This window comes from Panthera leo, chromosome A2, assembly GCF_018350215.1.
Source record: "Panthera leo isolate Ple1 chromosome A2, P.leo_Ple1_pat1.1, whole genome shotgun sequence".
In the NCBI taxonomy this organism is placed as follows: Eukaryota; Metazoa; Chordata; class Mammalia; order Carnivora; family Felidae; genus Panthera; species Panthera leo.
The window spans coordinates 5,543,551-5,568,269 of NC_056680.1; the positions used below are offsets into that span (position 1 = coordinate 5,543,551).

At 57.4% G+C, this 24,719-nt stretch overlaps 2 protein-coding genes across 2 annotated transcripts; both read right to left on the reverse strand.

Moving 5' to 3' along the window:
* Positions 1-481: 481 nt before the first annotated feature.
* RAB11B (RAB11B, member RAS oncogene family) lies at positions 482-11,055 on the reverse strand. The gene is made up of 5 exons (XM_042928222.1): positions 10,917-11,055; positions 3,484-3,679; positions 2,600-2,793; positions 2,192-2,272; positions 482-1,517 (listed from the first exon to the last, which is right to left on the reverse strand). Exons 1-5 carry the CDS (start codon positions 10,954-10,956, stop codon positions 1,372-1,374), a joined length of 657 nt encoding a protein of 218 aa, XP_042784156.1. The 5' UTR covers positions 10,957-11,055; the 3' UTR covers positions 482-1,371.
* Positions 11,056-17,884: 6,829 nt separating this feature from the next.
* On the reverse strand, positions 17,885-24,539 carry ANGPTL4 (angiopoietin like 4). Its single transcript, XM_042927412.1, has 7 exons — positions 24,017-24,539; positions 23,709-23,819; positions 23,448-23,565; positions 21,102-21,215; positions 20,638-20,733; positions 20,256-20,537; positions 17,885-18,663 (listed from the first exon to the last, which is right to left on the reverse strand). Exons 1-7 carry the CDS (start codon positions 24,356-24,358, stop codon positions 18,482-18,484), a joined length of 1,245 nt encoding a protein of 414 aa, XP_042783346.1. The 5' UTR covers positions 24,359-24,539; the 3' UTR covers positions 17,885-18,481.
* Between the last annotated feature and the right edge of the window lie 180 nt (positions 24,540-24,719).

Genomic DNA, 24,719 nt, shown 5'->3' on the forward strand with positions numbered 1-24,719 from the left:
TAAAGGTCAGTCTGGGATGGGGAGAGCTGGGGTGGCTCTGGTACCACCAACGTTCCCCAGAGCAGCCCCTCTCGCCTGTCCTTGCGGGGACCCCAGGTGATGAGGCAGCCGTGGACAGCAGGGATGAACAACCCCAAGGCTGCGAATGGAGGGCAGTAGACACGGCTCACGCCCCCCTCCTCCCCCGCCAGGAGGCACCCTGGGATCCTAGGCCAGGAAATTTAATACCCCCCCCCCCCAGCCACAGGGGCAGCTTAGAGAGGATCCGATCCTCTCCCCCCCCCCCCGCCCCCCCCAGACCAAAGCCCCTGGGGTCAGCTCGTGGGCCTCCGCATTGTCCCGAGCGGGGCCTCAACCTGGTCTTCTAGCTCCCTGTGGGGCCGGGCCAGGGTGAGGCAGCCCGCAGCAGGGCGTGGGCAGCGAGGAGGACCCAGGTGTGGCCGCCTGGCGGAGAGAAAGAAGACAAAGGCGCAGCGGCAGGTTTCTGTACAGGAAGTCGGAGTATACATTTTAGTAACGGGCTGAAGAAATGAGGCATCCGGGGCAACAGTGCAGGGGCCACAGGGAGAATAAGAGATCGAGAGCTGGGGTTTGGCGTAAATCTTACAAAGTGTATAAAGAATCTGTGTTTCTCTACAATAACAAAAAACCAAAGGCTACAAGAGCGGTTGTATATACAAAACACGGAGATATTGCTTCACTTGCAAACAGGTTCCGGACCAGACGGGAGACAAGACAGAGGGGGGCACAGGGAAGGGCCGGAGAGCGCGCCGCGTGCAAAAGGAGGGGGAGGGGGAGAGGGGGGTCTTCTCCCAGCATAAATCTACAGGCGGGAGCTGGAGTCGCGCACGCACGGGAGAGGTCGAAGGCGTGTGCCGGTGCGTGTGCCGGTGCTGGCTGTGCGTGGGGGGACAGGGGTGCCGAGAGCCGAGAGTGTCCGCCTGCCCCGGCCCCCTGGCGCCTTGCTCTTCGAGCATCAGCCCGGAAGGGGGTTCCGGATGGGGACCGCGGACCAGCTGGGCCAACTGGCCACAGAGGGTGGGAGGCAATCGCTCCCTGGAGTCTGCCGTGGAAAACCGGAGAAGCCCGCTCGGTGCGCCCATCCTCCTGGCCCATGCGCCCCGCCCCGCCGAGATGCACACCGAGGCCCCAGGAGAAACCGGGGCTTCCGGCTTTCCTCGAGCGAGCGGGCCGGCAGGTGCCGCCCACTCCTGTTCTTCCGGGGCCACGGCCGGCCAGCCATGCGGAGCTCGATGGGAGGGCAGGAGCCAGTCACGGAGGGGGCGGAGAGGGGAGGGCAGGGAGGACGGCGGGGGGAGGGGCGGGCGGAGGACGAGGACGTGCACGCACGCGCGGGGCGGCGCGGGGCGGTCACAGGTTCTGGCAGCACTGCAGCTTGGTGGGTTTCTGTCCGTCGGTGGTGGGCGGCACGCTGATGTCCACCACGTTGTTGCCGGGGGACTCGTCGTGGGCAGCGCGGTCTGCAATCTGCTTCTGCGACACGATGCGGTAGATCTCTGCGGTGGGGGGGGAGTGGGGGGAGCAGGGGGTGAGCGCGCTGCGCGCCCCGCCCCCCTGCAGGGCTCATCTAGACCTCGCGCCTTGCCCCCGCCCCCCGCCCCCCTAGGCTGAGCCCACAGCCCCCACTGTGCCCCCCATCAGGTCAAGGGGAACCGTGGCAGGGGGGTGGGCTCCTGGAGGTTTCCACCCTCACCCAGTGCTGGCTGTGTGCTCAGCAAGGCAAGACCGTATCGGGTCACATGTAGTCCTTCCCCCCCACCCCCACCCCCCTGCCCGGCCTCTTATCCTGTAAGATCAGAGCTCCCCTCCCCCCCACCCCCCCAGAATAAACTCTCAGAAGCCCGAGGGCCCTGCGCCCCTGATGCCGCCTGCTCCGCAGCTGCCCAAGCTGGCTGTTCTCTGGTGAAGCCAGGGAGGGCCCCCTTGGAGAAGCTGGGTGGAGGGAGGGTCTCTATGTCCTGAGTGCCAGCAGGGCCGCGATCTGGCCTGAGCCCATGGAGCACGCCAAGTCTGTTCTCAGTCCAGACCCACTCACAGGTTTAAAGAATAAAGCTCCAGAGGTTATGTTCCGGAGCCTGCAACCCGAGCAGCCGGTGCTCCCGTCACGCCCACCCTCCCCAGGCACGCGGGGGGGCCACTGTGGCTTCAGCCAGGCCCTGTGACCACCTACCTGTGAGGATGTTCTTGAAAGCTTCCTCTACGTTGGTGGAATCCAAGGCTGAGGTCTCAATGAAGGACAAGTTGTTCTTTTCTGGAACAAAAAGAATAATGCCCAGGTGAGCGGGGAGGTGGTGGAAGGTGCTGTCCTGCGCCCTCTCGGGGACCCTGCTTGCCTGGCCCAGGAAAAAGAAGGGTCGGGGTCAAAGAGAGAGGACTGAGATGCCCACGCATCAGGAAGGGGAAGCTGGCACTGAGGCCGTGGGCGCAGACAGGGAAGATGGCAGGGGCTGGGGTGGGGGTGCTGCCTGACTTCCAGATGCTTCTCCGATGCCTCAGTCACATGCCTTTCGGGAATGTGGCCCGTGGGGGAAGCCCCGGCAGCCCCCAGCCTCACCCGCTCCGGCCCAGCGTGACCCACCTGCAAAGGCACGAGCCTCGTCAGTGGGCACGGCCCGCAGGTGGCGCAGGTCACTCTTGTTGCCCACCAGCATGATGACGATGTTGCTGTCGGCGTGGTCCCGCAGCTCCTTCAGCCAGCGCTCCACGTTCTCGTAGGTCAGGTGCTTGGCGATGTCATACACCAGCAGGGCACCCACCGCGCCGCGGTAGTAGCTGTGGGGCAGGACGCGGGGCCCAAGCCTGAGCCGGCCGCCAGTTCCCTGCACCAGGCTCCGGGGGCGGCACTCCTCAGCCCACACACAGGGCAGGAGGCACAGGGCCCGCCCGAGGGGCAGCCGTGGCCGAGGTTCAGGCTCTGCTCCCCAGGTTCAGCTCGGGAATACGGGACCAGAGGAAGTAGTCTGGGACCCAAAGTCAGAAGACACCCTTGGGGTCAGCCACAAAAGGGGAGAAGGAAAGGGCCACTGCTGGGCAAAAGCTCTAGCGCCCACCAAAGGCTCGGCCAGCCTGACCACCAAGGAGGCTGACCAGGTGGGAGCTGAAGCGCAGAGGGAAGCTGAGGGAAGGCAGGCAGGGCTGGCGAGCGGCCACAGGGGCCCAAGCCGGTCCGGGGTAACAACTCTCATCGTGCAGCCAGCTCCCAGCAAAATCGCAGGGCTTCTCGGGACTCCGGGGGCCAGAGACACTGCAGGACGTGCCTGCCCCGGGGTCACAGAGTGGCCGAGACTGGGCACACGGGTCTTCCCGAGGATCCCCTAGCTCCTGGGGGTCTTGTCCCTCCACCGCGGGCCCCCCACCCTCAGAGATCCGCTCTCTCCTCCTCCGACGCGAGTCCTACCCATCCTTCTCCCCAGGGGCCCCCCCACCCACGGCGGCCTGCATCACCCCGGCCCTGTCGCTCACGCAGAGGTGATGGCACGGTAGCGCTCCTGGCCGGCGGTGTCCCAGATCTGCGCCTTGATGGTCTTGCCGTCCACCTGGATGCTGCGGGTGGCAAACTCCACGCCGATGGTGCTCTTGCTCTCCAGGTTGAACTCGTTGCGGGTGAAGCGTGATAGCAGGTTGCTCTTCCCCACGCCTGAGTCCCCAATGAGCACCACTTTGGGGGCAGGAGGGACACGGGTAAGACTCTGCGGGCCGGCGTCCCCGAGCTAAGGCCCACACACCACCCACGTCCACCTATATATAGAACGGTGGCGTCCCAGGTGCGGAGCCAACTTGGAAACCGACATCGGGGCGGTCGGAGCCCGAGGCACCGCGTTTCCCAGGGCAGAAGCAAACAGAGGCTCTGGGCTTCCAGAAGCACAGCCACTGCGGACAGCACGACACCCCTGCCGTCTCTGGTCTCTTCAGAGCAGAGCTGCCTCAGCTGCGGTGTAGGGACCCAGACATTCTGGCAGGCAGGCAGGGTGGGGATCCCACTCGGAACCCCTGAACCTCCACGGCAGCCCGGTGGCCAAGAAAGCTCCAGGGCTGGGCAACCTTGGGCAAGTCACTTAACCTCTCTGGGCTGCCTTTTCTGCAAGAGGGGGACTCGAGGAGAAATGGCAGGATCAGAACTCCGCTAGCATCTAGCGTGCTAAGACAGGCAGGGGAGCGGTTATTACTACAGTTCCCCTAGGTTCTTACCTGCAGGGGTCTGTCTCTGGAGCTGTAAGTAACAGGAAATGGGAAGCCTCACCCCCCCCCACCCCCCCGCGCCCACCCTCTGCTTCCTTCTGGAGAGCTGCTGCGAGCCAATCCACATTCGGGCCCCAGCACAGTCACAGCTGGTTCATGCGGAACAGGAATGTGCCCTCTGGACGCAACTGGGAGGGGACAGAGACCGCCACCCCACAGCCCCAGAGTCAGCCCTTTCTGCAGACATCCAGAGCAAGAGTCGTCCTGAGGAGGGCAGAGCAGGCCCCTCCAGTCTCTGCCTTTATCCCTCTCTTTCCCAAGTTTCCTGCCCCAGCCATAGAAGCATTGCCTCTAGGGGCCAAGGCATCCCAGGCTCTGTGATAGGGCCACATGACATGGTCCAGGAGTCTGAGCCCAAGAGGCTGTCCTTAGACCCAGGTAGTCTCACGTCTGTGTGTGCACAGTGTATGTGCCGCACACGCACGCGCGGCTATATGTACAACGTAGAAGAAACAGTACGTGGCTGTCTGGCCAGAGACCCCAGGCGGAAACCACACGTGGGGGCCTTGGGCTCTGGCACCCAAGGGTGGGTCTGTCCAGTGGAAAGTCACGGGGGCTGTAGGCTTGGTCGTCCACAGCCCTAGTTAAAAGTTTTTCCTCGGTGGAAAGTTGTCTATGTGCATGCCCAAATTCCCACGGCTTCTGACCGGCGTCACTGCCCCCACTCTGGTCCGCAACACACGCGTCCCTCCGCAGCCCTGGTGGTCACGCTCGTACCAACAGGCTGTTTTCCTGGAGGCCACCAGAGGGCGCCTGTGAGCTGCCAAGACAGGCCCCGCCCTCCTCTGCCCACGGTCTTCCAGGGCGCCCACCTCCCTGGGGTAAAAGTCCAAGTCCAGGCCCACCCACAGAGCCTTGCATGACCTGCCCCGTGCCCTCCCTGCCCTCCCCTCCTCCCTCTCTCCCTCTCGCCCACTCTGCTCCTGCCACACGGGCCTCCTCACCAGGACTAGGAGATCTACAGGGGCACATTGCACTTCGCCTGGACCGTTCTTCCCCAGGTACCTGCCTGGTGTCTGCCCTCGTCTCCTCGGTGTGGTCCCTCTGATGGCACTCGACCAAAGAGGCCTTCGCTGCCATCCGCTTAAAAGCCCACTCCCTGCCCCACCTGACTTCCTCCACAGCTCTCCCCGCTCTGTCACACTGCAGCCTTCACTTATTTATTTAGTCTTTCCCACTGGGCTACAAGGGCAGGAACCTCAGACAGTCTCCTTCCCTGCTGGGTCCCAGCCTGGTGCAGCGCCCAGCACGCAGGAGGCACCTGATCCACGCCTGCAGAATGAACCAATGCCAAGGCGGCCGGTGGAGCGTCCCAGCCTCCCTGCCCCCTGGAAGATGCCCAGGTTACCATCCTCAGGCCGCAGGTGAGGAGGCGGGCAAGGCACCCAGGACCCAGCACCCTCTCTCGGCCGGCTACTTTACAGCCAAGAACACTAAGAGCAAGAATGTTTAATGAGCCTGTACTGGGATGACTCGGTCGGTTAAGCGTCCGACTTCAGCTCAGGTCATGATCTCACAGTCCGTGGGTTCGAGCCCCGCATGGGGCTCTGTGCTGACAGCTCAGAGCCTGGAGCCTACTTCGGATCCTGTGTCTCCCTCTCTCTCTCTGCCCCTCCCCTGTTCATGCTCTGTCTCTTTCACTCTCAAAAATGAATAAATGTTAAAAAAGATTATGTTTTTAATGAGTCTGTACTAAGAAAGCCCTTGGTGGACCCCCCTCACACACACGTCTCATGTAACCTTTACGGGTTAGGAAGCGGGAGAATGCCAAGCCTAACGCGGGCTCGCTCCTACCTCCCAACCATGCTCACCAGACAGTGACTTGCCCAGGTCCTCCTGGCTGGAAAGGTGTCCATCAGGATTTGAACCCGTCTTCTGCATCCAGGGCTGAGCTCAAGGGCGGGGGGGGGGGGGGGGGAGGCTTCCTGACCCTTGGAATACATGGCAAACTCCTGCTCATCCTTCAAAACCCCTCAAGTCAGGCCTCTCCTCTCCCCTCAAACCACCATGTGGCCTGGCCCACGACACCTGTGATAACAGGGCCAGTGTTCTCTTGTGACACTGGGGGTGCCCAACAGAAGATGGCGAGCTGACATCAGAGAAAGGTGGAAAGAGTGGGGACGGACATGGGCCCGTGGCTCTCAGCCATGCTGTGGGGCCCACCACCTACACGCCCAAGCCCTCTCCTCCTTCCCACGCGGCCAGGGGGACCTGGGCAAGGCTGGAGGGGTGTGCTCACAATTTTTATACCCTTAGGAAGAGAACAGGAAATGACCAAGAGGGTGCCTTTTGGGCCCTGCCCTGTATCCCCACCCCTACCTGCTCCCTCCCTTCCCAGCCTTGGCACAACTATACAACTTCAGAGTCCCCTTGGCCCCACCCACTCTGCTGTGGCCTAGCCAACAAGCCCCTTAGCACCTCAGGCCAGGCTCAGCCCTAAAGGCTTTGTGACTGTGTTCTCAGGGCCACCCCTGGGACAAATGTTCATACTATCATTCCCCTTCTACAGTTGGGGACACTCAACCCAGAGTGACAAAGTTCCTGGTCCAGGGTCCCCCAGTGAGAAAGTGGAGGCCAGAGCAGGATGAGAGCCACCAGCCACGGCCCAGATGAACGACGGGAAGGCCAGGCTGCTTGGACAGTCCCTGGCACACGGTGCCCAATGCAGAGAGGTGGCCGGTGGGGCAGTGGCCAGGCTGGCCCCTTGTGCAGGCTGGGAATGAGAACGGCATTGTCCAAGGGACAAGTGATCTACTGTCTTGGGGGAAATAAAGGGCCCTTGAGGACACAGCCCGTAGAATTTCCACAGAAGTTGGTGGCACCAATGGCCAGGGAAACTGCCTCCCTGGACATGCCATTTGGCTGGCAGAGCAGGCAAGCCCAGTTGGCAAAAACAAAGAGTTGGCACCTCTTAAAGCCCAGGGTCCTCTGACCTGCCCCATGATAGCACGGCACCCCTGGAACCCGCACTCAGGACATTCATGGACTGAGTGGCCATTTGCAGGGATAGGGGAGCTGGCTCCCCTACTCCAGCAAGAACAGGACCCTGCCTCTCCTGCAGGAAGCCAGCCCTGACCATCCCAGGCCCCAGGGACTGGCGCTTGGGGGCAATCTTGCCACAGCCATGTCCTGGGGCATCAGAGTAGACGACAGACAGGTGCCCAAAGCCAGGACACAGGGAAGGCTGCTCACTGGAGGAAGATGGTGCGCTTGGGTCCTTCCCGGCGGGTCTGGTGGGGGGCCTGCCTGGGCTGGAGAGCCAGGAGGCTGCCTCGGAAGCACTCAGCAGAGGCGGGTGAGCACTGGGGCCTGGCCTGTTCCCTGGGTGCCGGCTGCAGCTCTCTGCTCGACCCCTTTCCCAAAAGGACTTGAAGATGGTCCAGGGGTAGACAAAGCCTGGAGGACAAGGTCCTGGGCTACCTCAGCAGCGTCCCACTTCAACCCACATCCTCACAGGCTAGGTGAGTGGCCAGGGGCTCTAGGAAGTCCTCGGCGGCCCTTGGGGACATAGCTGCTCCCACTGTGGATCCCGCAGCCTGGCCTACCAGAAGAGAGGTCAGAGGTGGCCCCCAGGGATTGATCTGCAGGCTGGGAAAATAGCCCCATGGCTGACAGGATAAAATGTTAGCAGGATAAACGTGCAGATCTATAATTAGGTACAAATAAACAACCTTACTCCTGCGGGAGGAGGGGAATGTGCAGTGAGGAAAACACCCAGGGGGATTCTATTGGCCTTGGTCTTGGAGGTCAAGGGAGCTAACGTGTGATGTGGCTGCCAACATAACCAAGGCGGTGGCAGGAGGGCTAAACAAGGGGCAGGCTGTGTCCCGGGTGAAAAGTGTGGCCTCTCCGTGCCAAGGGAAGGGCCAGAAGGTGACTAAAGCCTGGGGGAGGCTGAGCACAGGGTTGGGGGCAGGAGGATCATTGGCCCCCCCGCTCCTGAACGGCCCCCTCCGACCAGGAAGCAGGGCTGGCAAGCCTCGAGGTCAGAAAGTTGGCCCCTGTGGGGTGCCTGGGTGGCTCAGTTGGTTAAGCATCTGACTCTTGGTTTTGATTCAGGTCATGATCTCACGGTTCGTGAGTTCAAGCCCCTCGTTGGGCTCTGTGCAGATGGCATGGAGCCCACTTGGGATTCTCTCTCTGCCCCTCCTTTGCTCATGCTCTCTCTCTCTCTTTCTCTCAGAAACATTTGATAAAAAACAAACAAACAAAAAAGAAAGTTGGCCCCTGTCACCCTTTCTGGTACACTCTTACCTTGTGCACTTGTCTAATGCCCAGACCTGCCCCTCTGCAGGCCACAGGGGTCTTAGGAGGGTCCGGGGAGACAGTATATTCATGTTTCTGTCTCAGCTGTCTTGTCACTGGCAAGTGAGGGGACAGTGGTGGCTTGCCTACCTGCTGGCTTCTTTTCCTTTCTTCTGTATGTGCCAGACCCACCCAGTTTCCTTTTCCCGTTTAAGTGAGTGAAAAACTGAGTGGATTTAAAGAGATACATGAAAAGACAATGAGGAGACCTCCAATAAGGCATCCGTGTGGATAGGTGGTCTCAGATGACCGCAGTCTGGGAAGTACTAACCTTGTGGGTTAGACTTTCACTCCTAACTCTGCTTGGAAAGGTCAGCAGGGCACCTGCCAACTCAGGAAACGAGGCTAGTGGGAGAGGAAAGCAGGACAGGCAACCTCCCCACCCCCACCCCTGCCAATTGCCGCAGAAGCCAGATCTGTGTTTCCAGGAAGCAGACTCTGGAGATTGAGTCCCGGGAAGCGCGCAGCCGCCCCACTGCCCCTGACCCAGTAACGGTGCTTCTGGGAACGTACTTCAAAGAAATAACCCAAAGGGCAAAAGATGACTGGGAAAAACACTGAGCTGAGTTATTTATAACAGCAAGTGCTTGAAAATAACAAGTGGGAAAGGACCATCAAAACCTGGCGGTGACTCCTGGGGAAACGCCCCCTGCCCTGGGGGTCCCCATCCAGGTGGGTGACCAGCCAGGACCTGGGGAGCAGTGGCCTCCGGGCACCAGCTGCAGCAGGATGGAGTCCGATCCACCTGTCGCCAGTCCCCAAAGCCCTGATTGAGCTTCCCCGGCCCCTAACGTGAGACCCCCAAGGCTCAGTCAGGCCTTGGACTGATGCTTGCTGACCACACAGCTTCACCTGCCAGTGACGTATCAGCCTGCACACAGCTCCTTGGGCCCACGGTGCTGTGTGCCAACTCTGGGCCTTTGCATGGGCCCTCCCCCAGCCCAGAAGCCTCTCACCACATGGATATCTCAGGTAGGGAGTGCTCCACCTGGCTCTCCACAGCCCCAAGATCCCCAGGCTCCCAGCCCCAACGTGTTAGAGGAGACCACAGACACAATGGTCAGCGACAGACACAGACTGCACTCCCAGGGATCTCCAGGCTTGCCCAACGAGGGGGAGATACCAACAGGTGGTGTGGGAGGCAGACCCTCAAGCGGCAGGCGGCAGGACAATGGTGTCTCACGGGGCCCCAGGGTAGCTATCAAGGGCAACCACTGTCGTCCAGGGAGCCCAGGACGGACAGCACAGGACCTGGCCAAAGCCCAGGTTGGCACCGTGAAGCCAGTGACTCTGAAATCAGTGCACAACGCCAGCGATGTGGATGGCGGGAGTCTTCCCAGCTGGGGCTGCAGGCTGAGGGAGCTAGGCCAGCAATGGCTGCCTGACCTGCCGAGGCCTCACTCGAGGCTCTAGAGCCCTCTGTCCCTTGGGCAGGGACGATCCTCCAGCAGGTTGGCAGAAAGCAGGCCTACCAGTGCGCATGTGTGGGGAGAGGTGGTCTGATAGGCTTATTAGTCCCATATATACTCAGGTGGTAAAGCCCACAGCTGACCTGGATTCAAATCCTGCTCCAACACGTGCCCTCTCTCTCTGGGTCTCAGTTTCCAAGTCCATAGAGAGAGGCTGGAGAATATCGACGACTTCACAGGGCTGGGATGAATTCATGTAACGAATTCATGAGCGGGAATGCTTGGGAAAGGGCGGGTACTTCGATAATTCTATTAAGAGTTCTGAGAGTTCAAAGATAACTGTTGCGGTTAACCACCGAGCCTGGCACACACAATCCCCCCGCGAGGCGCCCCTCCAAGCAATTCTGGGTCAGCACCCCACTCCAGGGTCCCCTACCACACACCTCAACCCCTACCATGCCGTCTCTTCCCGCCCCCAGACATGCTGCTACCAATCAGGGCTGGCTCCTCCCACTCCGCGAGAGCACCACCCCCACCTGCCCCGTCCCAGCCCACTTCTTGGGCACGCCCACCACGCTCTAGCCCCGCCTCTGGCGGCCCCGCCCCCGTCTCGAATGGAGCTTTCCATCCAGCCCGGCCCGCCAAACGCTGGGGAGGCCCCGCTCCCGGAGGCCCCGCCCCTAACGGCCTCTCCCACCGCTTCGGGCCCCACCCCCTCTCGGCCCCAGCCCCGCCTCGGCGCATCCAAGGCCCCCAGGCCTCTCTGGGCCGCCGGTCCGGTCCGCAAAGCTGACTGAGCCCAGACTTCCCTGGCCTTCCCGGCTGCCTGACCCGCCGGGCCCCAAGTCCCGGGCTCCGGCCTGGGCCCAGCGGTCTGGAGCGCAGCCTCGGTCCGCCACCTCCCCGTCGTCCCCTCGCCCGTCTGTGTCCCACCGACCGCACCTTTGAATAGGTAGTCGTACTCGTCGTCCCGGGTCCCCATTGTCCTGGCGCTTCCGGCGGGATCGGCGACTCCGCAGCCCCACCACAAACACCCGACGGGGGCGGAGCCGGCGCCGCGCAGAGCGGCGGATGGATGACCAATAAGAGGCGGGTGGCGTAGCGACCGGCACCCAGGGCAACCAATTACAGGCGGAAGCAGAGCCTCAGGGGTGGGCGCTGTCTGGGATCCACCCCTCTCGCCCTCGGTCTCCTGGAGAAAGGCGGAAGGAATGCGGACCTTTTTGAAGTGACGGCCGCGTCAGCCTATCAGAGGTGGGCTCTGGAAGGCGGGGCGGAAGACTGTAAGAATGAAACAGATTGATGGAGCGAGTAACCAATGAGAGGCCTGATTCAGGAGATTCCGGAGTACCAGAGGACCTGTCCGGGAAGGGAAATGGGTCTACGTCCAGGTGATGTTACGCTATTTAACGTCCCGATGACGTCATAGGTCAATACGCTCTGCTCTGCCACCTCCGCCCTGGCAAATGACCGTTTCCGGGGGCCTCTGAGCTGGTGGGGGAGGGGGGATTTCCACCTAGTGTTTCCCTGTCCTCGCTTGGTTGGGTTTCCATCACTACGTTTCTGAGTCATTAAGATACCCCTCTACCTCAGTTTTCTCCGCTACATAACGGAAGGAACTCACCTCCTGGAATCTTTTGAGGATAACTAGATCAATTCCCTAAACACTCAGTAAATCAACCATCCACTTTCTGTCATTAAGTCTTTAACAAATATTTATGAAATCCTTCCTGGACGTCAGACTCTCTCCAACATGATCTCCCCTTCTCTAAATCCTCGCCTTGTTTTATTTCGCATCCCCACCTCCCCACCCTGAGGGTTTATCACTACCTGACATTAGATTATGTATTTCTGGGGGTGTCTGGCGGGCCCAGTCGGTGGAGCCTATGACTCTTGATCTCAGTCAGGGTGGGGAGTTTGGGCCCCACGTTGGGCGTAGAGCTTATTTAAATAAATAAATATATATATATATATATATATAAATATATATATATTTATATATATTTATATATTTATATAATCTCTTTAGTCCCCTGCCAGCAGAACATCAGCCCCATGAAGGCAAGGACTCTCTGTCACTGTGGGTGTTGTGTCCCCAGTGCTCAATGTATAGTTGATCAGTGATGAATAATATAACCAGAGAGCTCTGTGCTAGTTATTTTGTTATGACCATAATTGTAATTACTATAATTGCCTCCTAGCCCTCATCCCTGGATTGTCCAACAGGCATCTCAGACACTAATTTGGTCTCTTCTTCCAGGTCTACTCCTCCCCCTGTGACTGTGTTCTCCCCACACCACCCCCTACTTCGTGCTGCTCCAATGCCCATCTCACAGCCAAAGGTCATGGACTCCTCTCTCTCCTCCTCTCTTAGTCCCCTGCTTCTTCCTCCCCTCTTTTCCCTCAGTTGCGTTATTCTGTTCCTCTTCCCTCCTAAATTTCTGACCACTTCTCACCCCCTCAATCCTAGACCTGTCGTTACTCCCTGGACCAGTACAGTTGTCCAGTACAGAATCTTTTTCCTGTACTCAAACTTGCCACCCCAAGATCAAGAGTCATACATTCTACCGACTGAGCCAGCCAGGCGCCCCAGTCAGAGCAGTCTTTTATTTTATCTTATCTTTTAAAGTTTATTTATTTGAGAGAGAGAGAGTGCATGCGCAATCAGGAGAGGGAGAGAGAGAGGGAGAGAAGGAATCCCAAGCAGGCTCTACAGGAGGCTCAGACTCAGGAACCCATGAGATCATGACCTGAGCCCAAATCAAGAGTCAGATGCTTAACGGTCTGAGCCACCCAGGAGTCCCTAGGGCCGTTTTTAAAAACATAAGTCAGATCGTCTCACTCTGCTGTTTAAAAACCTTTCGGTTCTTCCTTTAGTAAACATTTACTAAGCACATGCTAAGTGCCAGGTAGGACTCTAGGTGCTAAGGATGCAGTATCGAATGAGACAAAGTCCCAGCCCTCACAGAGCTGACAGTCTGATGGGGTCAGGCAGATGAAAAACCAGTAAACGACACGCGCAAGGTAGTTTCAGAATGGGAGGCGTGCAGTGAGGGGAATGACTCACATTATGTGATCGTGGCGTTCCTTAGCTAGGGACCCAGGGAAGGCATCCTGGAGCAGATGGCGTTTGCCCTAAGTTTGGGGAAAGGGGAGGAAATGGTGGGAACAGCATTTCAGGGCGGACACAACAGCAAGTGAGAGACTCTGATGGCTCTGAACAGCCAGATGGCCGTGGTGGCTAGAGAGTTGGATCCAGGGACCAAGAGCTCAGAAGAGGTGAAAAAGCCGAGACCGGAAGCCAGGCCAGAGTGGCCCCTCCCAGGCTTTGTCGGCACACTCCTGGGTGGCTGGCTTGAAGAGCACATTCCTGCTCAAATCCCCTCCCGCCCCCAGTTCACCATCCCCGCTTCCTGCCCAAATGCTGCAGACAGGGGGCGCTATGCGCTGATTCCCCCAGCGAGCTTCACTTTCTGATGACGTCACTAGGCTTTTGATGTCACTGTGTCCTCTTCCTGGAATGTCCTCTCCCTCCCCCACCTTCTTGGTGGAATTTTCATCCTTCTTTGAAAATTGCCTGAAAAGTCATCTTCACCCTGAAGGTTTTTCTCCTGTCTGAGTCAGGGTCCCTTCTCCTGCCCCCAGCATAGCTCAGAGTAATAATAGTATTTGTAATGACGACTGATGTTTATATTGTGTGCTCACTACTAGCCAGACGCTGTCTGGACTGCTTTTCATTTACTGCTGCATGAAATCCTCACAGCACCAGGAGAACAGAAAGGGGTGGGAATGGGGGGGGGGGGTACCAGTGCCCCCCCCCCTCCCATTTTCCAGATGCAGGAGCTGAGGACACCAAGCTTTAGTACACAGTCTCTAGTCAACCAGGAGAATGACGTCACTGAAGAGCTGAATGGGTCTGGATTCACATCCTGGCTCTTGTTTGGTTCCCAGTCATGGTGGTTGTTCTTTGTGTTGTTCCTGGAGACGGAAGAGAGGAGGAGAAGGGACAGTTTGGGCGGGATGAGCTTTCTTGGCAGAGCTTGAGAATTAAAATGGCATAGGTGGGGGAACCCCCTCCCTGCCAACCTCCACAGACGGGACTTCCCACCAGTTCCAACCACAAGGGGCTCAAGGGAGACTATGCAAGCCCGCCTGGTATAGGACACCCCCAGACAAGGAGCCTGGAGGGAGTCTGGCCTCCAGCTGAGGAGTTCATCACCCGTCCTCAGCCAGGCCCCCAGGGAAGTTACTGTGTCCCAGCATCATCCAGGAAGAGTCACAGGAGAAGAAAGTCACAGACTTTTCTTCTACCAAAAGAGGCCCCCTACTACCTTAGGAGCACTTAGGAGGCATATTAGAAAAATATATTCCCCTGTTAAAACAGCAGCTAAGGGACACCTGGGTGGCTCAGTCGATTAAGTGTCTGAAGTTTCCGACCCTTGATCTCAGTGTTGTGAGTTCAAGCCCCCTGCTGGGTATGAAGCCTACTTAAAAACAAAAACAAAAACAAAAAACAAACAAAACACACACACACACACACACACACACACACACACGCACACAGCAGCTGGGCCCTCAGGACACAGACAGATGTTGCCTTTCCCTAACATGTGTCCTGGAGATAAGGCATCACATATTCCAAGCCATAAGATATGAGTGACAATTGTAGGCAGTACATTAAACAGCATTGACCCACATGCTGAGAAAGTCTTAACTTTTTCCCAGTTTTGAAGTATTTTATCATCTATCAAGGAGAAAGGCTTCTTTCTTGCTCATCCATCCATCTTGAACAGTTTTCTAGCCCCATCCCGCCTTTTTATACAGAGCCCCGAGGCAGGCTGAGAGCCTTCAGAAGGCAACAGGATCTGGCTAGAATTTTCTTGCCCACATTTTACTGTGAAGTTTTAAAAATGCGTAGAAAAATGGGAAGAACTGGGGCGCCTGGGTGGCGCAGTCGGTTAAGCGTCCGACTTCAGCCAGGTCACGATCTCGCGGTCCGTGAGTTCGAGCCCCGCGTCAGGCTCTGGGCTGATGGCTCGGAGCCTAGAGCCTGTTTCCGATTCTGTGTCTCCCTCTCTCTCTGCCCCTCCCCCGTTCATGCTCTGTCTCTCTCTCTGTCCCAAAAATAAATAAAAATAAAAAAATAAAAAAAAAAAAAAAAAGAAAAATGGGAAGAACTGTACAGAGAATACCCAGATTCCACTATTAACATTTTGCTTTATTATACATCCATCTCTCTATCCAACCAGCCATCATCTTATTTTTTGATGCATTTCAAAGAAAGTTGAAAATTTGGAGGACTCTAATGTATAGCACGGTGATTTTAGTTAGTACTTGAAAGTTGCTAAGAGAGGAGACATTAAATGTTCTCACCACAGGGGTGCCTGGGGGGCTCAGTCAGTCGAGCATGCAACTCTTGATTTTGGCTCAGGTCATGATTTCATGCTTCTGTGAGTTTGAGCCCCACATCCGGCCCCGTGCTGGCAGTATGGAGCCTTCTTGCGATTCTCTCCCCCGCCCCCCCCCCCCCCAACAACAACAAAAAGAAAGAAAGAAAGAGAACTATGTGATGTGATGGAAGTGTTAGCTACCACTAGGGTGGTAATCATTTCGCAATATATAGGTGTATGAAATCAACACATTGTACACCTTAAACTTACACAATATCATATGTCAGTTGTATCTAAAAAAGCTGGGGAAAAAAATGAAAGAAAGTTGAATACATTAGTCTACCTCCCCTGTAAACACTTCAGCATGCATGTCATCAACTCGAGTTCAATATTTGTTTATGGCTCTTTTTGTGTTTTCTTCTTCTAAGGTGAAAATTACATATAATGCAATATAGATCTTCAGTGTCCATTCACAGAGACAAAGGCATATGGCGGAGTAACCCATCTCTAGGAAGGCTCAGAACGTCACCATCACTGGAGAAGGCTGCCTCATGCTCACTTCTCAGTCAAATCCCGCCCATTTTTCCAGTGTCAACCACTATTTGTATTTTTCCCCCCACTCAAAAGTGCCTCACTTTGGACCATCAATTACAGGCCAAACTGTGATAGGAAGGGCTTTGAAGGTAAGCTTGGTGAGAGCAGGAATCTTTTTGTTCACTAGGATTTAGTTTCCAAGCACTTACTACAAGGGTTTGGCATGTAGTAAGAACTCTATAAATATGAGTTGAATTTCTATACATATTTTTATGTACGTAAGGCCAACTTTTAAAAAAAGCCAACTTAGGGGCACCTGGGTGGTTCAGTCAGTCAGGCCTCTCTCTCTCTTTTTTTTTTTTTTAGCTTATTTGTTTACTTTGAGAGAGAGAGAGAGCAGGGGAGGGGCAGAGAGAGAGAATTCGAGAGAATTCCAAGCAGGCTCCACACCGTCAGCACAGAGCCCGATGTGGGGCTCGAACTCATGAACTGTGAGACCGTGACCTGAGTCAAAACCAAGAGTTGGATGCTTTTTTTAATTTTTTAATGTACATTTATTTATTTATTTATTGTTGAGAGACAGAGAGAGACAGAGCACAAGTGGGGGAGGGGCAGAGAGAGAGAGGGAGACACAGAATCCCAAGCAGGCTCCAGGCTCTGAGCTGTCAGCACAGAGCCTGAGGTGGGGCTCGAACTCACAAACCGTGAGATCATGACCTGAGCCGAAGTCGGACGCTTAACTGACGGAACTACCCAGGCGCCCCCACAAGAGTTGGATGCTTAACCAACTGAGCCACCAGGCCTCTGTGCAGGCTGTGCAGAGCCTGCTTGGGATTCTCTCTCTCTGCCCCTTCCCCTCTCAAAATAAATGTACATTTTTTTTCTTTTTTTTTTTTTTTTAATTTTTTTAACGTTTTATTTATTTTTGAGACAGGGAGAGACAGAGCATGAACAGGGGAGAGTCAGACAGAGAGAGACACAGAATCTGAAACAGGCTCCAGGCTCTGAGCTGTCAGCACAGAGCCCGACGTGGGGCTCGAACTCACGGACCGAGAGATCATGACCTGAGCCGAAGTCGGCCGCTTAACCGACTGAGCCACCCAGGCGCCCCTAAATGAACATTTTTGAAAAATAAAAAATAAATAAAAGAGCCAACTTAAAGGAAAACTTTGGCTGATGTGGCAAAAAATGTAAAGAATCTACCCAAAGCACTGCTTTCATGTAAACACTAGAACTATACTGGCCAATATGGTGGTCATTAGCCTCTTGGCTACTGAGCCCTTGCAATACGGCCAGTCCAAATTAAGATGTGTCATAAGCATAAAACAAATGTTGGATTCCAAAGCCTTAGTACAAAAAACAAGCAGTGTCAAATATCTCATTAATGACTTGTATATCACTCACATGTTGAAATGATAATATTTTGGTTACATTGGGCTTGATAAAAATACATTTCTAAAATTAATTTCATGTTTCCTTTTTTTTCTTTTTTTCTCCCTTTTTTTAAATGTGACTATTAGAAAAAAATTAAAATGCATGACTCACATTATATTTCTATCAGATGGCTGGGTGCTAAAAAGTTCATTGTGATTCACATGTGTTAGTATGATGAAGAAGGCGTTCTCAGGGCGCCCGCATGGCTCAGTCAGTTAAACATCCAGCTGTTGATTTTGGCTCCGGTCACGGTCTCAGGGTTTCGTGGGTTGGTGCCCTGCGTCAGACTCTGTGCACTGACGGGAACGCAGCCTGCTTGGGATTTCCCTCTCTCCCTCTCTCTCTGCCTCCCCCCGCTGCTCATGCTCTAGCTCTCTCAAAATAAATAAATAAATAGATAAACTTAAAAAGAGGGGGGGGGCGGGGTTCTCATTTTCTCTATTACCTGCTTCTAGAAGGAGTGAATGAGGGTCTTGGTTTTTGAAAAACAAAAATTGAGATCCACATCGTGAAATAATAAATGGAGGAAATTGAAATCAGTTGTAGGACCAATCGGCATTGTCCTCGAAGGACCTGGGAGTGTTCCCCCTCTACCCTGGGAACGTATTTATGTGGACTTTGAAACTGCCCACTTTTAAAACAAACCGGAGGACACAGGAGAACGAAATGTGCTGAGGTTGCTTTTATTGCAAGAATTGGGTGAGCTCCACCCGGATGTCATTGGCACCGGCTCATCCCACAGCACCCACACACGAGAGCACCGTGAGGGCACTGGGGGCCCACGGGAGCCCTGGTCCCCCAGCCAGTCAATGTGACTGAATCCGCCGTCGAGGGCTGGCTCGGCTGCCCCCGAGTGGTCCCCCTGTGTCCTCGACTCCTTAGGCGGGCAAGGAGCGGGCCTCAATGCCCCTCCGTCTCACGCTTCCTGGCTCTGTGCCCTGCAACCCTGTAGCTCTGCCCTCAGAGGGTATCATTTGCACCCCGCCACTCAGAAAGGGGGCATCTCCCGTCGTGAGCATCTTCTCTGTCCGTGAGGCTCCAGATGGCCCCCGTCTCGAGCCCCTGCCTGAGCGGGGAGTGGCCACACGCTGGGCCAGGGTCAAAGTCACTGTTGTCTACGAGCCTGGGAGCCAGGCCCCAGTGGGGAGGCTAGGAGGCTGCTTCAGCCGCTGTCGGCTGGATCAGCATTGTGGTGGCCTGCAGCGGGTAGTAGCGGCCCCTCCAGGTCTTCCAGAAGATGCCCTTCTTACGCTGCTGCCGCTGGTGTGGGATGGAACGGAAGTACTGTCCATTAAGGTTGGAATGGCCACAGCTGCCAAACCACCAGCCACCTGCCGGGGTCAGAGGAAAAGGAACTGGTCAGGCTGGGGTCCCTGTGCCTCCACGGAGGCTGGGACCGAGAAGAGGCTGGGTGTTGGACTGCACAAACTTTTTATTTTTTTTGTAATCTGTATTTTTGAGAGAGAGACAGAGCGTGAGCAGGGGAGGGGCAGAGAGAGAGGGAGACACAGAAGAATCCGAAGCAGGCTCCAGGCCCTGAGCTGTCAGCACAGAGCCCGACGTGGGGTTTGAACCCACAAACCGTGAGATCATGACCTGAGCTGAAGTCGGACGCTCAACCGACTGAGCCACCCAGGTGCCCCGCAAACTTTTTTTTTCTTTAATGTTTGTTTTTGAGAGACAGAGAGCGACAGTGTGCGCGGGGAGGGGGAGAGAGACGGGGACAGAGGATCCGAAGCCGGCTCCATGCTGACAGCAAAGAGGCTGATGTGGGGCTCAAACTCATGAGCCGTGAGATCACAACCTAAGCCGAAGTCAGACGCTTAACCGACTGAACCACCCAGGAGCCCCGGACTTTATAAACTTCAGAGGGGAAGACTTTTCTAGTGATGATCACACGACGTCCTGAGGGACCCCAGGTTGTGACAAAGGAGTTTCAGGGGCTCTGGACCCCTTCCCAGGAACTACAGCTTTTGTGTCTGTGACTGTAATGAGTTACTGTTCTGTACCTGACACGTGGGAAACGTTTATTAAAGACTTTCTGGGGTGCCTGGGTGGCTCAGTCGGTTAGTGTCTGACTCTTGATTTCAGCTCAGGTCATGATCTCAGGGTTCGTGAGTTTGGGCCCCACATCTACACTGACAGTGTGGAGACTGCTTGGGATTCTCAGTCTCCCTTTCTCTCTCTGCCCCTCCCCTGCACATTCTCTCTCTCTCTCTCTCTCTCAAAATTAAACAAATATTTAAAAAAAAGACTTTCTATGATCATCGTCCATTTCTTCAACTTATATTTGATCAAACCATATAAAATGACTAGTATTCCATCATTTTTTGACCCACCAAAAAAGCAATGTCATATATTTCACTTTACAGAGCCTGGGTTCTGCCTCCAATTTCATTACAACAGGGTCGGGGGGCCTGGGTGGTCAATCAGTTAAGCACCTGACTCTTGACTTCAGCTCAGGTCGTGATCTCATGGTTCATGAGTTCGGGCCCTGGGTCAGGCTCTGAGCTGACAGCAAGGAGCCTGCTTGGTATTCTCTCTCCCTCTCTCTCTGCCCCTCCCCCACTTGCTCTCTCTCTCTCTCGCTCTCAAAATAAACAAACTAAAAAACAAAAACAAAAGCCAACACAGCGTTTATCTTGGTGGCTGGGCCACATGCCGGCCACTATCCCACAAATGTCATCTCAAGGTAATCCTATGGAGTGGGCATTGTGGTCATACCCAGTTTAAAGACGGGGAAACTGAAGGTGAGACAGGGTAATAAGTCAGTCGCCCAAAGACACACAGGAAGTTAGGAGAAAGGGGGCAGAGAACGGACGGCATTTGGCACTGAAGGCAGGACAGGGAAACACAGAGGCAGAGAGAGGAGGTCTCGACCTCGTGGTGCAAGGCAGGATAGGGAGGCACAGAGCTTGCTCACCGGAGAGGCTCTTGGCACAGTTCTTGTCCCCACGGAGGTCGTGGTCTTGATCCCAAGTGGAGAAGGGCAGGGAGAGGCCATTGGGTGCCACAGTGGTAGCACCCAGTTCACTGGCCACGGGAGCTGTGAGCTGCAGGCTGTAGGCTGTGTCCTCACCACCCAGATAGACGGGGAACTGCAGAGACTCCGCATTGCCCTCCCAGTCCTGCAACTGCACAGCCAGGCGGCTGCCGCGGTCCCCCGTGATGCGGTGAACCTTCTCCAGGCCCAGCCAGAACTCACCTACAGGGGAGAGAGAGGCCCATCGGTGAGTCAGACCCACCTCCTCGCCCCCTCCTCCCCTCTCTGCCTCCGCCCCCCGCCCCCGGCTGGAAACACCCACCTTGGGGGTCTCCGAAGCCAGCCTTGTAAGCTTCCCAGGGCTGGTTAAAGTCCACGGAGCCATCCTGGCGCCTCTGAATTACAGTCCAGCCTCCATCTGCCCAGAGAGGCGCAACGACATCAGGAGGCCGCTTTTTGCAGGGGACCCCGCCTTCCCATCTGGCTCTCAAACCCTAAACTGCCTCCAAACCCAGCGAGGGCCAAGGTCTTCTCATTCACCCCAGCAGGACTAGAGGAAGGTGGTTAAAGGTGGGCTGGCCAATGTGCAAGGGGCTCAGCCTAGACATTGTCCCAAGGCCCCAGGAGGGAGGAGAGGAGGGAGGGAGCGTTAGAAATCTAGGAAGTTTCTCTAGGTCCACTGAACCTGGCTCAAGCCTGGGTGGTGGCGGGGAGCTGCATTTGATTGGAATGGCAATAGGGCCCATGACAGGATGCAGGGCACCCCGGCGGGCCAGCACATCCTACCTGAGGTCATCTTGCAGTTAACCAGGAAGGGTGGGGACCCCTGAGGCTGGATCTGGAACAGTCCACTTTGTCGCTCTCCCTCTTCAAACAGCTCTTGGCAGTCCCTGGGCAGTCCTGAAGGGCAGGCAAAGAGAGGGGCGGGAAGACTGAAGCAGGAGGGGCCTCAGGAAACAGGCATGTTAGGGGCTGGGCAGTGGGTGACAGGGCACATGAGGGAGTAATCCTGGGTTCACAGCATCCCCTGTCCTGGATGGCCCCTGAGCCACCCACCATCCTTCCTCCTCCCACACTGCATTCTCACCTCAGGCCACACAGCCAGCCTTGTATCACACACCCTCCTGCCACAGGGACTTTGCACATGCCCGTCTCTATGCCTGCACATGCCAGTCACATGCCAGAGAGATCTTCCCTCAGGACTTTCTTGCCTCATTCTAAAGATCCCAACTTCTAAAAGGGATGCCTTCCCTGACCCCCAGACCAGGCCAGGCTCCCAAAAGAAGCATCGGGGACTTCCTGCCCACAACACTGGAGTCATCCAGTGGTCTCCCCGCCACTGAATGAGGATTCCATGGGGCCAGGGACAGAGTGGCTCTTTGCCCACAGTCTGGCACCAGTGCCCAGGTTAATCCTGGCCCACAGTAGGTGTTTAATAAAGACTGGAGGCATGAGTGATTGAGAAGCCAGGCCAGGGTGGAGAAAATAGGAGTGGGGCTGAGCAGAAGAGCTCTGTTGGGGGGGGGGGGGGGGCGCGCTCTGCATGAGGCTTGCAAGGCCAGGGGCCCCACCTGGGATCCCAGGTAAAGGGGAAGGCAGGACTAAGGAACCTAGGAGGAAGACAAGGGAGGGAAAGAGGAGGGAGGGATGGCTGGGCTGTGCCCAAAGGCTGTGAAGTCCCCGCCCCCAGTCGAGCCTGGAAAGTAGGGAAAAGGTCGCCCGGGGGAGGGGAAGTCCGCGCTGAAGGGTGGGGGTAAGGGGGATGGGGGCGGGCCCAGAGTGACTGGAGACATTTTCCGGCCCCTGGAGCAGCTCCCCTTTCCCCTACTTTCCTCCCTTCCAATCGGGGGACGGCACCCGGCCAAAACCACCAATGTGGCTTCCATTAGAAGGAGCTGTTTGTCTCTCCAGCTCTGAACCTTCCCCTACTTGGCAGGGCTGAGCCCCAGGTCTGGGAGTCCCCAAACCCACGCATCCCCCACCGTCACATCCCCCAGCCCAGACCCGCGCCTGCTGGCCTGCTCCAAAGCCCCTCAAGGCACAGGGGCAGGGAGGGGGTTGGGACGGTGTATGGACCCTTGCAGGCCCGGTGAGGGAAGGAGGAAGAGTGGGGTAGGGCGGGGTGGGGGGGGGGGGGGGAGGAGGAAGAGTGGGGGAGGGGCAGCCCTCAAGACTAGGGAGCCGGCAGCGGGCAGCCAGCAGCCAGACCCAGGGTGTGAAGGGGGAATCCAAACTTTTACCCAGTTGGCTGCACACAGCCCCGGATGCCAGGCGGGGTGATGGGGTAGGAGGACTACAGGGAAGCCAGCCGGGTCTGGAGCCCCGAACTAAGGGTGGGGACAGAGACACCAGGAGCTGTGAGCCTGTGTCAGACACACGGAGACATGCTGGGGGGGGGGAGGGGGGGACAGGCAGGAGGTCTGGGGCGATCTGGGATGCACAATGAAAGACCCAGAGCTTGTGCTGATGGCAAAGGCTCATTCTCTGCAGGAATCGGGGTGATCAGGGACTTCGGGGACCAAGAGGGGAGTAAGGCACCAGGTGTGGGGGGCAGGAGCCCTGGATTTGTTAGAGATGCAAAAGCGAGTGGTGTGTCTGGCCAGGGAGATGGGGGTTACCTGCCTCCTAGAGTTACACTCCAAGATACCATTGGGGGGGGAGCCCCAGCTCAGAATCCCCCTCCCAGGAAGCCATCGCTCTTCACCGTCAGAACTCCAGGCTCCATAGCTGTCACCCTCCTGTCCACCAGTGTGCCCTCAGAGAAGGTTCCAACCTTCAGGAAGGCGTCTCTGAGCTGCACCACCCCCTTCCCCACACCCCTGCAGCTCAAGTCCCTCCTGGACCCTCTTAAAGACCCCAAGCCCTGCTCCAGTTAGTGGCCAGCAGGGCTCCAGGGAAAGCCACTGGCTTGCCAGGAAGAAGGGTGGGGTGGCCGACCTGGTCAGGGTCAGGGATGATGAGGTGGGATGTGCCCTCATCAGCCCTTTGCCAGAGACTAGTGAGCCCACAGGAACCCAGGGCCAGGTGGACAGGACAAGGAGGGGGACAGGAGTGGTGTGTGTGTGTGTGTGTGTGGTGGTGGTGGTTGGGGGGAAGGAACTGCCAGAGGACAGCAGAGGGCTGGACACTCACTGTGCAGGCGGCTGATATTGTGAGCAGGGCCAACGAGCTGTGCCATTTTGGGTAGCCTCTTCTTCCTGCCAGGCTTGGCCATCCTGTGGCCCAGGTGCATGGGGGCCAGGAGGCTCACCTGGACAGGACAGGAGGAGGATGTCAGGTCTGGCTGGCTCCGGCCCCTCAACTTGCCTGGCTCTAGGTCCCCCCCTCCCCCCCTCCCCCCCCCACAGGACGAGCTTCGGCCTCCCTCCCAACCCCGGGGCAAGCATCAGGCACCTGGCTCTGCAGATTCTGGATTTTCAGGTGCTGCTTCTCCAGGTGCCGCTGCTGCTGGGCCACCTTGTGGAAGAGTTGCTCAATCCTGCCGTTCTGGGTCTTGAGCTGAGTCTGGGAGAGCGTGCGCACAGCACCGCGGTGAGGCCCCGGCCTTCTGCGGCCAGCCTCTCCATTCATCGTCACTCGTCTGGCCTTCCAGCTCTCCCTCCCGAGAGACCCGGGCAGGGGAGCCCAGGGAATCCCGGAAGCGTCCCCCCTCCCGCCCACACTCTCCGAGACCCGCAGGAGGGCAGCGGGAGCCCACGTACCTGCAGGCTGCCGAGGGTCTCGCGGGCAGCCTCGCCACTGGGGCCCAGACCCTCGGGCGCGCGCGGGGGCGCGGCGGACCCCCCGGACTCCTTGCAGGCCGCCCCGCACGCGCCCAGACGCCGCTCCAGCGCGCCCAGCCGCCCCTGGGTGCGCTCCACGTGCTCGCGCAGCCCGTGGCCCAGCTGCAGGAGCCCGTGCGCCAGCACGTTCACCTCGTCCCAGGACGCGAAGCGCGGCGGCTCGGGAGGCTCGGCGGGCGCCGCGCGGCCCTGCGCGCTCAGCAGCCCGGCGGTGGCGGCGCACAGCACCAAGGCTGCCGAGGCCGTCGGCGCATGGCGCATCCTTCCGGGTGGCCCGGACGCGGGAGCGCAAGGCGGAGGCGCGGGCCGGAGAGTCGAGGGCTGGCGACGCGGGCGTCCTGGCGGAGAGTCACTGGCGTTCAGAAGCCGCAAGGAAGGCTCCGATCACAGCCGCCAGCCTTTGGGGCTTGGCTAGTCCCCGCGACGCCCCCTTTTTATAAGCCCGCGGAGAGAGGGAAAGGGGAGCCTCGGAGGCGGGGCGCAGGGAGTGCCGGGGGCGGGGCGTGCGGCCGGGGGTAGGGTTCTGGGAGCCAGCGGCCGGGGAGTTGGGGGTGGGGGGCGCCCTCGGGGTGCAAAACTCTGGCTCCTCCAGCAGGCCCTGGAGCGTCTCCTCTGCGGACCG

Coding starts and splice junctions, on each gene's coding strand:
- RAB11B (XM_042928222.1), bottom strand. CDS start 10,956: ATGGGGACCCGGGACGACGAGTACGACTACCTATTCAAAG. Junction 2,273..2,599: donor CGAGGCTCGTGCCTTTGCAG/GTGGGTCACGCT, acceptor TTTTTGTTCCAG/AAAAGAACAACTTGTCCTTC. Junction 1,518..2,191: donor TTTCAAGAACATCCTCACAG/GTAGGTGGTCAC, acceptor CCCCCACCGCAG/AGATCTACCGCATCGTGTCG.
- ANGPTL4 (XM_042927412.1), bottom strand. CDS start 24,358: ATGCGCCATGCGCCGACGGCCTCGGCAGCCTTGGTGCTGTGCGCCGCC. Junction 21,216..23,447: donor CAATATCAGCCGCCTGCACA/GTGAGTGTCCAG, acceptor CCTGCCCTTCAG/GACTGCCCAGGGACTGCCAA. Junction 18,664..20,255: donor CTGTGCCAAGAGCCTCTCCG/GTGAGCAAGCTC, acceptor TGACCCCGGCAG/GTGGCTGGTGGTTTGGCAGC.